Source organism: Harpia harpyja, chromosome 3 (genome assembly GCF_026419915.1).
Source record: "Harpia harpyja isolate bHarHar1 chromosome 3, bHarHar1 primary haplotype, whole genome shotgun sequence".
Classification (NCBI taxonomy): domain Eukaryota; kingdom Metazoa; phylum Chordata; class Aves; order Accipitriformes; family Accipitridae; genus Harpia; species Harpia harpyja.
Window position 1 is genome coordinate 31,876,884 of NC_068942.1, and position 13,717 is coordinate 31,890,600.

Sequence of the window (13,717 nt, forward strand, 5' to 3'; positions counted from 1 at the left end):
CTGCTCCGGCGTGGGGTCCTCCACGGGCTGCAGGTGGATATCTGCTCCACCGTGGACCTCCATGGACTGCAGGGGGACAGCCTGCCTCACCATGGTCTTCACCACGGGCTACAGGGGAATCTCTGCTCCGGCGCCTGGAGCATCTCCTCCCCCTCCTTCTTCACTGACCTTGGTGTCCACAGGGTTGTTTCTCTTACATGTTCTCACTCCTCTCTCCGGCTGCCGAATACCGCCGTCCCAACTTTTTTTCCTTCTTAAAAATGTTATCACAGAGGCGCTACCACTATCGCTGATTGGCTCGGCCTTGGCCGGCGGCGGGTCTGTCTTAGAGCCGGCTGGTATGGGCTCTGTCGAACACAGGGGAAGCTTCCAGCAGCTTCTTACAGAAGCCACCCCTGTAACCCCACCCGCTACCAAAACCTTGCCACACAAAACCAATACAAAGTCTTAGAACATAAAGAAATAACAGGAAATGCCAAGTATCTCTATCAACTCAGGATTTAGTTCACCAAGCTCTTCTGGTACTGAGCAGCCAGTGCTGCTATTCTTTTTTGTAACAGTCTGATATTAAAGCACTCAGCTAGAAAGTGGGAATTCCTGGGTTCTTGGCCTCGTCAGTATACTAAACTGCAGATCCTGACCCCATGAGTCCAGATGAGTGGTTCTCACCATGCTTTGAAGCTGAATCGTAGCGCAGCTCACTCTCGTGAGGCCACAATGAACACAAGCAGCAGCTCCAGGGAGGTCCTCACCACCAGTTATTTTCACAGGCTTAGTGCTTCCCCATACACACAAGGGAGCATGAGGACGATGTGTCTTTTAGTGTCCGAAATTAGTATGCATCTAAGAAACAAAAAAAGGGGCATATTCACATCATCTAGCTCCACCTAAAGTTCACTGGGACTTCTGTGTCCTATTGGCTGGCTATGGGTCTTCTGAAGCATGTACTCAATGGAAATTTTAGGCTAATTGGGATTTAAGCTGCCTGAAAATAGCCCCAAAGCAGCAACGTCAAGATTTAGGGGAGGTACTCTAGCTTCAATGAATCTGTGCAAATACACAGAGCCCTGGAGCTGTTTTACTGATGTTGGGAGCTGGGCAGGATGCAAAAGTGCCACAGGAGTCCAAATCCTATCTCCTGTGTCCTTTCTGCTACCTGAGCGTGGGAAGAGAGGATCGCAGGATGGGGCGTGTGTATGTCTGTGAATATGGTGCTCCTGTTGGCAATGCAAAGCTTCAGGGAATATTAGGTGCTTGAGAGAAAAGGAGTGTTTCGCAGTTCAGGCAGTGCAGGCTGAGATTTCCAGGACCATAGGACCTCTGCATAGGCCAGCTGTACATTTGAGTTATTGATGCCTCGGGACCTTTGGGAAGCACTTTAAGAATTCCAGAGAAAACAACCACAAGAAGAGCATTTATTTTTGTGACTGCTTTTTCACTCAGCTAAAATCAAGGAATTTGATGACTTAAATACAAGGTGTTAATATGTAGTTGTTTGTAGAATTAAGATGCCTGTAAATCTGTCTTAGTAGTAGTAATGCTATGTGGAGGATAGTCTGCTCTTTGCATGATACATGGCTAGCTTAACGGTGTAAGGAATATGTGTATGCTATAAAATGTCACCTGTATAAGGGACCAAGTGAGTCCTATTCATACTTTGAAATTGTCAGTGTGAAGAATTGTGATTATCATTTTAGGTTTGACTTCCATAACTCTGCATTCTTAAGGTAGTTTGCATTTAACCTAAATTACTCTTCCCTTAACTATGGAGTTAGAATGAAATTCAGCTGTCACAGATAAGAGTAATGATATTTATTAATAGTGCAAATCATCCATACACATGGAAGGAACTTAAACGTGCAAAGCACATCAGGACAGGAGATCACAGTCCTTAAGGGACTGATTTATCCTGGACTTCTAGGAGCCTTTGTTATGCTAATGATAGATATACATTCCCAAAATCCATTGCCTCTGTCTATGCCTTGCCCTTTGATTTCTTTATTAACTCTCCTCCCTTGTCACTATGTGTTCTTGTTAATTCAGATCAGGTTTTGCAGCTTGCGTCATACTTTGCTATCTTTTACCAAAATGGCTTATTGAGTTCTCTCGCAGCTGATGTGCTTTCCCCTCTCTGCCTCACCTCTCTGCCGGCACTGCCAGGAGGGCCCCTGGGTGAGCTGCCACCGGTCGGGCTTTGTTCCTACAGCAGTCGAGGCAACCGACCTCATTAATCATTTCCAACCCTCATTAATAAATTTTGGTAATTTGGGGCAAACGTGTTCATGTACTGCAGAATACTGAATGTTTTATGTAAATATGTAATTTGGGTTTTAGGCACTTACATAAACATTACGATTTATGGTGGCCCTCGGTGCTGCTGACTTTGCTAAGGTTGTAAATCCTTGGTATTTCTGAAGTCAAGGTGCATGTTTAGGTGAATAGTCATGGGCATGGGTGGTTAGCTCACCTACAGTGGTTGTTTGCAAACGTTGACGACCGTGATATGAGTAGATGGCACCCTTAGTATCATCAGTAAATGGAAAAGCTGTTTATAGGCAATAAAGTCTTTAAGGATATAAACAAAAGCAAAACATATAGATTATTGTAGATTATCAGCTGTAAGAATAGCTGTAAGACTATTAGAGACCTATAAGAAAAGCTAAGAAATACAGAACATTTTGCATGAGCTTATTTTAATAGGAGGAGCGGTGCTTTTTTTCTGAAACACAGTATACTACTGCAGTGTGTAGCTACTTCATTATACTTTCTTCAGTACAGGTATGTCTTGCAACATCTTGTACTCTCTCTTGGGACTAGATATATATGAAACATCAGCAGCATAATTTTGCTCATGTGCTAGGCTCTGAACTCAGCTACAATTAAATATTCAGCAGGATACTCTGTCTCTAGCTAGACTCATGCAGCAGTTATGAAAGATTAATTCAGTGTTTCTGTTTAATGAAAGAGTTGAAGTAAACATATCTGTTGAAAATTTCAGATTTCAGGTTTAGAAATTATGATCTTTATTATGCTTTTTAAAGGGCACATAAGATAAATGATCTATATAGAGCTACAATTTTTTAGTGAAATCTTTCTCTTTCAGGATACCCCTCCCAGCATCTTAATTACAGTCTTCCATGTACTTTGTTGTCTTTACCGTGCCATGTCAAAAGACATTGTACATATTTCTTAACTGGACATGCAGTAAATAACCTGTAGAAAAAACTAAGGGCATTGCATAGCAGAATGGTGCAGATTTGCAGATCTTGCTGTATATTGTAAATTTCATTTGGATTTTCTGTTTCATCAATACCGAGATTTTAAGTGATATGTGTATCTGAGGAAGGAATAGCAGCTTTGAGACAGTTTCTGGTATAATTCATTTATACGGCAATGTTCCAAAGGAGAGAGATGAAAGCAGCAACACAGAAAGTTCCAATTTCTGTCCCTTGCAGGTCCTTTCTCTCACCCCCCCCCCCATCTTTCCCTTACAAAATTTACTTGCATTATTAATGAAGTTCAGTCCCAGCACTGGTGTGGAATCTGAAGGGTAAACTCAAGCAGCACGTTTGAAGTCCTGATCCTTGTAAAACCAGTGCGAATAACAGATGATACTAAGCAAGGCACTGTAGCTGGTACCTGTTCAGCAATTGCTGTAAATGTGACTTCATTGATTCTATCTCTGTTTTTCCCTCTGTGTTTTACAGAGCACATTGATTTAGGAAAATGTCTTTGGCTTATTACCATTAATGTCAGAATGACAGAAAAATGCGCAAAAAGATTTGGGGATTGGTGTGAGCTGAAAGCCATTATCTGGTTTATTAGCAAATTAGGGACTTGTTTTTAATTATGATTCTGCTGCAAATAGCACGCACTATTTTGTATAAATGGGGTTCTGAATTTCATTAATAGATTTTACTCCAGCTGCACTCCCTAGAGATTTAGAAGGGAAATCGTGACCAGGCCTACCCTCTTGTAGAACCCAACAGGATCAGCATCGTATCTTCAGACAGCTTTCCCGGACCTCCTCAGGAAGGAGAAGGAACACGAAGGGCCCGGTTCTGCCCCACTGTCCCCTTGGTCGTTAGCTCGGCTAGAAAGAGGCGTCACGTTAAGGCGTCCTGGACAGCCACCCAGCGAGGAGCAGCTGGCACGGGGGCACTTTCAGACCCTTGCGTGACGGTCAACGGCCGTGGCCTGGGGAAGGATGGGAAGACTGAAGGGCTGAAATTCAATAATCCTTCCTGGTTTGAAGCACTAATTACCTGTCGCACAGTTTGCTGCCAGCGAGCCGACTACTGCAGTGGGCTCTTATTGCTGTGATCAGCAGGCAAAGAGCTGAATGCAAAAGGAAGGAAGCTAAAGAAAAAGGAACTTCTGACTGAGACAAAGGTTGCAAAATAAGTAAAAATTGCCCAATGTTATGTATTTTGGATCAGTAAGAAAAGGAAATTCATCCGATGTTCTGTTTACTGAGCCAGCAGAAGCTTGCAGTGCTCAAGTTGATACCCTGCAGTCTTAGAATGGGCCTATTTTATATCATTTAACAGTTTTATATAGTAAACATAGCCTTGTTACTTATGAGTCCTAAGGAGAGAACTCATTTCAGAAGTTGTTTAGTGGATATACAGAACAACTGAAGGCTACATTCAGTGGTGCTAATTGGTATTGGATTGAATCATCCAGTCAAATGACTCTAGTGTAAATTTTGCATGCTAAGGTGCAAGGTAAGGTGAAATTTGTATTTTAAGTGCATAAAGGTAGCCAGGGATGTCTGCCAAAAAAATGCAAAATATTTATAAAATGCATTTTTTTATCTAATTTCAAGTTGTTTGAGATTGGTACCTTTTGTATATGAAAGTCCATTTGCATCTTGTATATAGATATGTTCTTGGTGTCTGCTTTGTGTTTATGCCTCCTGTGCCTCGTGTGTTTTATTTTATGTGTACATGTTCTTTATGGCCACCTTAACTACCCATATAAATTTGTCTGCCCATGTATTATAGGTAGTTGTCCACTCCCACTGTGTGGTTTTTCAGCATAGAGGTTATAATGCAGAGCAATTCACCCAAACACCACACATGTAATTCCTGGTTTGGGTGGTTTGGCAGCTCAGCCAAAACACAAAGTTTCAGCAAGTTTCACCTTTTGCATTTCAGGATTATAATGATGAAATTCGCCAGGAGCAGCTGAGAGAACTGTCGTATTTGAACGGTTCTGAAGATTCCGCACGTGGACGGGGCATTCGAGGAAGAGGGATCCGTGTCCCACCTACAGCTCCTTCAAGGTGGGGTAACCTGAGCTACTATGCTAATAGCTTTAGAAAGTGTAAACAGTGGTAAACTAAACAAAGTTTTTGTATTAAAAAAAAAACCGAAAGTCACATGGACATCATGGTCAGGAAAACAAAATGTTTTTCTTCCAGTAACTTGTGTGGTCTGTGTTGTGCCAGGTTCTCTGATCTACGGTTCACAGGCTACAGTGGGTGGTATACGAGTATCAAGCAACAAATCAGAGCAGATTATGAAGCCAGTGAAAGGATATTTCTAGGAAAGAATACTGTTATGCTGGCACAGAATTGGTATGGTCAGTAGCATAAAATCATTGGTCAATAAAATGGTATAGTCAGAGAAGGCTACATAGTCTGGAATGGAACTTTATTTGCCAAAAATTACTTTTTTTTTGTATGCATATTATAGCTATAGAATATATATTGCATTATGTATTATTTGTTGTATGTGTTATCAGTTTTATGTGAATTTGATTGGCATAATCTAAAAACATTGGTGTATAAAAGTTTCCTGAATTCTTCAAAGTATTTTTTCATATATAGGTAACAGATAGCTCTGCTTGTTCAAAATGCCAGTGTATAATCTTAATACACTTTTTCAGACTCATTTTTCACTGTGAACCCTTAAGAAATTTGTTGCCTTAGGCATCTAAGTTACCTAGCTACTTCTAGGCATCCATAGAGATCATGTCAGGATGGGTCCTAAGAAATCCACTTTTATTTTGGAGGAAATAGGATATGGAGATACCTTATTTTATGCTGACAGAGGAGCTGTTCTATGGTAATTGAACTGGCTGACCTTGCCTATGACATTTTTTTTTTTCGCCTGAAGGTGTCTATCATGTTTTCCCTCCATTCTTCTTGAATGCAATTTTTTATTAGTAGTATGATGCTCATACATAGGACTTTTTACACTTGGCATTCATGACCATCTTCCACTCAAAGTCTTTTTGGGTTCAGAAACCAGTCTTCCTTACACCGAAGATCTCTGAAGGGCTTGACTTCATAACGATGTTCAGAACATCACTGCAACAGACTGACAGCTTTTAAATTAGGTTCAAAGCATAATCAGTGGAGTGCTGGCCCCCAATTCCTGCAAAATACCCACCTGATTGGATCAGTTGCATAGATATAGGATATTGTATGCTTTCCCTATTTTCCAGTCAGAAATCCCAGGAGAATATTAAAAAAAAAAAAAATGCAACTGAAGTATTTTAAGCTAAATATTTATGCTAATAATTTATGCTAAGAGCATAATTATATTTATGGTGATGCAGTTGATATGCTTGAGGGAAAGGATGCCATCCAGAGGAATCTTGACAGGCTTGAGAAGTGGGCCCATGTCAGCCTCATGAAGTTCAACAAGGCCAAGTGCAAGGTCCTGCACATGGATTGGGGCAACCATCAGTACCAATACAGGCTGGGGGATGAAGGGATTGAGAGCAGCCCTGAGGAGAAGGACTCAGGGGTGTTGGTTGATGAGAAGCTCAATATGACCCAGCAATGTGTGCTTGTAGCCCAGAAAGCCGACCGTGTCCTGGGCTGCATCAAAAGCGGTGTGACCAGCAGGTCGAGGGAGGGGATTCTGCCCCTCTGCTCCGATCGGGTGAGACCCCACCTGCAGTACTGCGTCCAGATCTGGGGTCCTCAGCATAAGGAGGACATGGACCTGTTGGAGCCGGTCCAGAGGAGGGACACGGAGATGATCAGAGGGCTGGAGCACCTCTCCTGTGAAGACAGGCTGAGAGAGTTGGGGTGGTTCAGCCTGGAGAAGACAAGGCTCTGGGGAGACCTTATAGCAGCCTGCCAGTACCTAAAGGGGGCTTATAAGAAAGATGGAGACAGACTTTTTAGTAGGGACTGTAGTACCAGGACAGGGGCCAATGGTTTAAAACTGAAAGAGGGTAGGTTGAGTTTGGACATCGGGAAGAAATTGTTTCCAATGAGGGTGGTGAGGCTCTGGAACAGGTTGCCCAGAGAGGTTGTGGATACCCCATCCCTGGCAGTGTTCAAGGCCAGGTTGGATGGGGCTTTGAGCAACCTGGTCTGGTGGAAGGTGTCCCTGCCCATAGTGGGGGGTTGGACCAAAGGATCTCTGAAGGTCCCTTGCAATCCAAACCGTTCTGTGATTCTAAAATTGGCTACTGAAACTTGTAGTAAAGTAGTGAACACCACAAGCTAGTGCCGTGGGTTTGGTTGTCTCAGCAGGGAATGAGCCACTGCTCACACTGCTGCGGGAGACCTCACTTCCATTCACAGCTCTGGACCAGGGTGTCACGCATGGCTATACCTGGCACTCGCAGTCTTCAGAAAGGGCAGCACGCTCCGGAGCATACTGCTCTGAAACAAAACCCACAGATTGCTTCCCTGATATATCCCCCTTCTAATTTGTCATGCGGCATAGTTACAAGAACCTCTTTTTAACCAGTAACAGCTTCTTCTGACTTACCAATTAGTACAGCAAGGTGGATATAGCATAAATAAACAGGAGGATGCTGAACCACTCTATGCTTGTCCGTACGCGCTGTTCTCTCTGCACAGTGGGGGAAAGCAGAATCCCGTGCTACCCTTCCCTTGTGCTGAACTAAATTAGATGGGAAGAAAAGATCTCACTTTCCTTTTATGCTCCCGGGCTACTTTGCCTTGCAAGTTTCTGCCGTCCTGCATCATCTTCCGCCAGTCAGTTTCTCCCACCCACCAATAAACAGCAGAATGAGAGTGCCGATTGCTCTTGTAAAATAGCTGGAGAGCAACGGAAGAAGTTCCTCTCTTTCTTCTTCCTCTAGAACTACTTTGGAGTAACTCCGCAACTCCATGAATTACAATGACCCGGAATTTCATTAGCACAAGCAACAAGAGGGTCAGGTGTAAAAGGCACGGGATGGCTTAAAAATAATGCCTTTCCATAACAGGCGTCCTGCCTGAGCTATCGCCTAAAGGCACTTGGCATTGCACCTGCCAGTGCCCCAGCGTTACGCGGTACTTTGAGCAGCGGTAAAAACGTAAGAGCCTTTAGAAGGGGGCGGCACTTGCGTGTCCTCCCTCGCCGTGCACACCGACGTGACCGTTCCTTCTTGCTCCCCGCAGGGGCCGCGGGGGTGCCATCCCTCCGCCCCCGCCCGGACGAGGTGCCCAAGCGCCCAGAGGAGCGCCGGTGACCCGAGGAGCCCTCCCCGTCCCACCAGTGGCGAGAGGCGTTCCCAGCCCTCGAGCGAGGGGTGCCCCGGCTGTCCCGGGCTACAGACCGCCCCCGCCACCCGCCCACGAGGCCTATGAAGACTACGTAAGTAACCGCGCGCATCCGTCACGTACGCGAGCCCAGCCCTGCAGTCAGCGCCGGGGGCCTCCCAGTTGGGAGACTCCGGGCCGGTAATGGCCCGGCCTCTGCCGCTTACCCGCCGCCGCCGCCGCACTGCGGTCTGGGCGATACGGCGCGTCTGCGGACCCGCGGCTTGGGCGATGCGGGTTCGTAGAAGCGTCGGCAGCTTCCTTTCGGATGCCAGAGGGGCGTGCTGGGTGGCTCTCGGGGTGTCACGAGAGAGCGGCACAGGCATGCGAAAGATTATATCACAACTGGAAGTCACTCGCCACTGCAGGCAGGTTCTCAGGAATAACAGAGTGTATCCTTTGTGAGAAAACAGGGTTGGTTTGTTCTTCTGCATCCTTTTTATTACATACAAATATATATATACACATATATTTATATTAGACGTTGTGTTACAGATACATAGCAAAGAGAAATTCAGGTGGTGTTCATGAAAGCTGATACGAGGATGCATATTTAGCAAGGAGCGGTACTGTCACCTTTTCTTGTGAGGTGTTAAAAATAATTGTGCTGTAAGCATCAAAGCTTTCAAGTCATCCTCATTAATGTTCCCTCCTGGAATTACCACCATAACAACAGATACCCAACTAGAGGAGAAAGTACCATCAAGTATGATGTCTGACTTTTTCCAGCTGTGGCAAATCCAAGGGTAAGATGAACATCCCATCCATTCCGTAATCCTATCACGAGGAGAACCATGGAGAAGATACACTATAACTGAGAAGATGCAGTTTTATTCAGTTAATAGTCTTCCTAGAACAGAAGAAAGGAAATTGAAACAGAAATTAATCCTTGTCGGTAAAGCTTTACGCAACCATCTGTATTTGTGGAGTCGAGATTAGATCATGGCCACTTCAAATCAGGGATGCACATTCTGTTCATGCCAAGAGTCACAACTGAACAAAAGCTGCAAAAAAGGAGGGGAGGAAAGTCACCCTCTGTTATTATTTACCTCAACACAGTTTCCATCTTTAAATGAGATAAAAGCCCTGCTAAAAAAGGAATTTAAAAAGTATACCCTTCCTTGATAGATGGTATATTATCTGTTAGTATCAAAATGTATGGGACCTTCCTGTCTGTGCAGAACTGCATCTTTTCCTAATCCATGAGTGACAAATTTCAAAACAGAACCCTTGTAGTGTAAGATTAAGACTATAAATTAAGTAAATCTTTTCTTTTTTTTTTTTTTTTTCCCCTCCTCTACAGTACTGGTAAATGTCCTAGTGTATTAAACAGTTTTTAGGGAACACTTCTTACGCTTTTTCTGGACGGTAAATATATGCAAAGCAGGAGGAGAAGTTGAGGCAGCTGGATTATCAAGGTTAGGAAAACATTCAGCCAGTTCCCCATTGTTTTGAAATGCTTACTCTCTCATGAGCACAAAATATACACACAACTGAAGGAGTCATTTTAGTTTGTAATAGATTACTCCAATAAAAACAAATAACTGTGTGTGTGTTTCTAGTAGGCAAGAAACATATTGCCTTATAGGACAAATTCAGATGTTTTGGAGATCCTTCCATGTCCTATGTCCTTTCAACATCTATATTCCACAGCTGGGAATGTATGGGCTTCTCCTGACTTGCTGTCATCCACCAGTTTGCCATGAAAATCTCTTGCCATTTTGCAAAGACTTGTAAGTGCAGTCTAAATCATCTTGGTATCTTATGGGCTGAGATAATTAAAACTCTGTTGGTGTGCAGGTAGAAGGAAAAGTTCACTGTCATGTATCTGTGTATGAATTTGTAAATGATATCTTAGGGGAAAATATTTTTAATTTTGCAGGAAATAATCAACACAGTTTTTCTTTCCAAATAAACCACTACCTCACATATCTGACTGGATACTAAAAGCAAGTGGATCCATTTGTTGACCAGCAACAAATGTCATGTGTAATTGTTGTTCTTTCACACTGAATCCTAGAGATGAAAAACTAATTTATAATGAATAATTAATCCAATTTACTTTGTCTCATTTTCTGCTTGTAGGCAACCCACAAGCATATTACAATTTCTTTATGTGTTTATGTTTTTCATTTTTGACTATGGTATTTCACTCCAGTTTCTGCCTAGTATATGCAAGCACCATTGGTTTGATTAGTTGTGCACATGAATGCAGCGTCATTGATTGTGGGTATCCATATTTTTGATTTTTCTTTGCTCTAATAGAATATAGTCATTTGAATGCTGAGCTGAAAGTGAACTCAAGAAATAGAATAGAATGGCTGCAACGGATTTTTTTTTTAAATGTTTCAAGAGCATTTTCTGAAAAAAAAATCTTTAGATATTTGCTCAGCACTACTAATCAGAGATGGTATTGACTGTTTGACCTTGAAACATCTAACTCTTCAAATCGATTTGGATAAGCATTTAAAAGTTTGGATCACTCCTTTGTCATTATCCAATATCTAACTATTTTGAGGTTTCCTGATGGCCTTTGTGAGAGTCCATAAAAGCAAATGTCTAAAGGTTTCGCAAGAAAAGTGAAGTCTTGTCGTGGAGAATATATTCGCATTCAACATTTTGAATGTCATGCCCAACCAAAGGGAAAATAATTTGGAATAGCTTTCAGAAAAGAAGAGGGCTAGGGAGGGAAGGGGGAGTGACGCACCTCACGCCTTTTTCTTCACTTGCTTTTGAAACAGATATATAGCTTTTATTGCGTGCAGCATAGATAGTATCTCAGAGGAACTTCAGAAGACTACCCACAGGAAGAGGAGGTACAGACATTAGGAGATAGGTGCAAAAAGAAATAAATACGTACTGTGTGAACCTTCCTCACTTTAAAAACAGTTCAGTGTGTGTGAATTTGGATGGACAGCTTAACTAAGAGCTGCTGTGCAGCTTCTGGGGTTAGAGAGCTGGTCCTGGGTTGGCAGCCTGGTGAATAAGAGTGCTGTTCCAAGTGACTAGCCTTAGTTCAGGGTGACCGATCTGTACGTGTTCCTCTTCTGCTGAAGGAGAGGTCCCCCAGAGTGCAGTTCAGAGCAGAGGCTTGACCTGGTCATTGTGAACTTTCTTCAGAAGAAGCTTCTTTCACAAAGCTGAACTTCGCCCTTTGTCATTAGTCTCTGAGATACAATTTTATGCCTCTAGTCCACAAACACTGCCATCCTGAAGATGTCCCTAGCTGCTGAATTGAAAACTTCATTAAAAAACAGCCTTCTGGACCTCAGGTTGTGTTGTGGGTTTTTTTACTGAAAACGACACAGTATAATTCCCCATTAAATGCATTATGGATCATACTCCTACTCCTTCCACAAATGCAGTACACAAATTAATTTGAATTATTGCTTAATGCTTCTTTCCATGTGTAACAGTACATGCCGTGACCAGCTGGCAGCAATGACTCAGTCCAGAACTTTTCAGAAGCACTGATTTACCCCTGAGCCGCGTTGGTAGTCCCAGGATGCCGAAGAGCCTGCAGGGGATGGGAGGGAGGGCAGCAATGCCAGCAGGCTCCTCAGTTAGAACTAATGACAAGATGGCTGTTTGGGATTTATCAACCAAATTTTGTAAATTAGCTTCATATTCTGCATTGCAATGGGCAGAGATGTTTTGAGTAGAGAAAACGGTACTGGAATTGCATTTTAATTACCTCTTTTAAACTTACCGCTTGTGCAGTTGTGGTCTGAGGTATTAGTTTTGTCTGTTCGGCAGCTGATGTCCCATCTACAAATCTTACAGTGTTTCTATATCAGTGCACCAAGATAGGAGATGGTAAACGAAAATGAGTTCAAATATTGTTTCAGTCCTGCATCGTCGCCTTTATTGACAAGGACGATAGTAAGACTGATTTTGTGCCATTTTTTCATTACAAAGGTTAAAATTTGTTTAGTTGGACTCCTACTTTTACCAGCTACTCAAAATACAGGAAGGAAAATTAACACTGGTATCTTTACAGATTGAGGGGAGACTTCTGGAGTCTTTTCTCGACAAGAATAAGCAACTTTAAAGGCTAAGGTCTTGTTGGCAACTTATGAAAGAGGTGATAGACATGACTGATTGAGGTTCATGATTTATACAGAAATGAAGAGTGAGAAGTGCTTGAGTAGATCTTCCAGTGGAAGGAACATCCTACTGAGGCAATAAAGCAATGTTCAGCACAATGTATTTTAATCTGAGCATCCAGACTTTTTCACTCAAGATAAAAGCTAAATATTTGAAGGGTGCTTAACCCAAATATAAGCCAAAAGTACCGTTGCTTTCAGATCCTGTTTTGGAAGGCATTTGACTCTGGAGCTGTATTTTTGTATTCTGAATCAGAAGCTAGTTATGAGCTGTGGAGTGATATTTTTCCTCACATTTTTTAAAAGCTATGGTGAGCCTTGCTAAGAGGTCTAATGCGAGTCTAGAAGTGACTTAGCACTTGTTCCCTTACCCCAGATGCAAAGAATTACCAAAACAGAATAAATTTGGCATTAAAATACACTTCGCTTTTATAATTTACTTGCACTTGCATTTTTACTTCTGGATAAGAAAGGGGACTTCCGCACAGAAAGTCACTCATCTTAATATGAATACTTAGATGAGCTTCTTGTATTTACAAAGAAATGTATAATTTGTTTGCAAGAAATGGGCCGGTCTGTTGAGACACTGTGAAGCTGGTACAGCTCCTCTGTCTAGGACGGCCAGACTGAAGAGCAATTTTAAATGCAAATATTCTTTTTCACCTCTCATTTCACTGATCAAACCAGCCAAACGCAGCTTCTTGTTATCTTCTGGAATAAGTGAAGAGCAATTCTGTTAGAAAGTCACTGGAAAAGAACCACACAATAAGATAGATTGTGATTTTAATGTCATGCTGTTCTCCTCCTCATTTCAAGCTATTTAAAATGAAAGCAAATGCCACGTTCAACTGTTTATTCTAAGCTCAATGGTTATTTACATTTTTCAATAGTTTTCAAACAATCTGAAGCAACTGTGCTCATGTTTATTCAGTGCCAACCTAGACAAGGAAAAGACTGACAACAACAGGCATTTTGTCACACTTTAACATTTTAAAGAGAAAAATCAACAATTACATGTGACTGCGAGCCCCAGAACTGTGGTTGCGGAGGCTTTGTTTAATATTTTAAACTGGAACTCGTAGGGCTTTTAAAT

At 42.4% G+C, this 13,717-nt stretch overlaps 1 protein-coding gene across 2 annotated transcripts in view; it reads left to right on the forward strand.

Annotated features, from left to right (window-relative positions):
* KHDRBS2 (KH RNA binding domain containing, signal transduction associated 2) overlaps positions 1–13,717 on the forward strand; it is a 405,822-nt gene that overhangs the window by 244,428 nt on the left and 147,677 nt on the right. For both annotated transcript variants that reach the window (XR_008234391.1, XM_052781831.1), the window contains exons 5-6: positions 5,160–5,287; positions 8,378–8,573. Coding sequence is in view for 1 of the 2 variants with exons in the window: in XM_052781831.1 (XP_052637791.1) it covers positions 5,160–5,287; positions 8,378–8,573 (324 nt within the window). In the remaining variant the exon portion in view is untranslated. The remainder of the gene's footprint in view (positions 1–5,159; positions 5,288–8,377; positions 8,574–13,717) is intronic.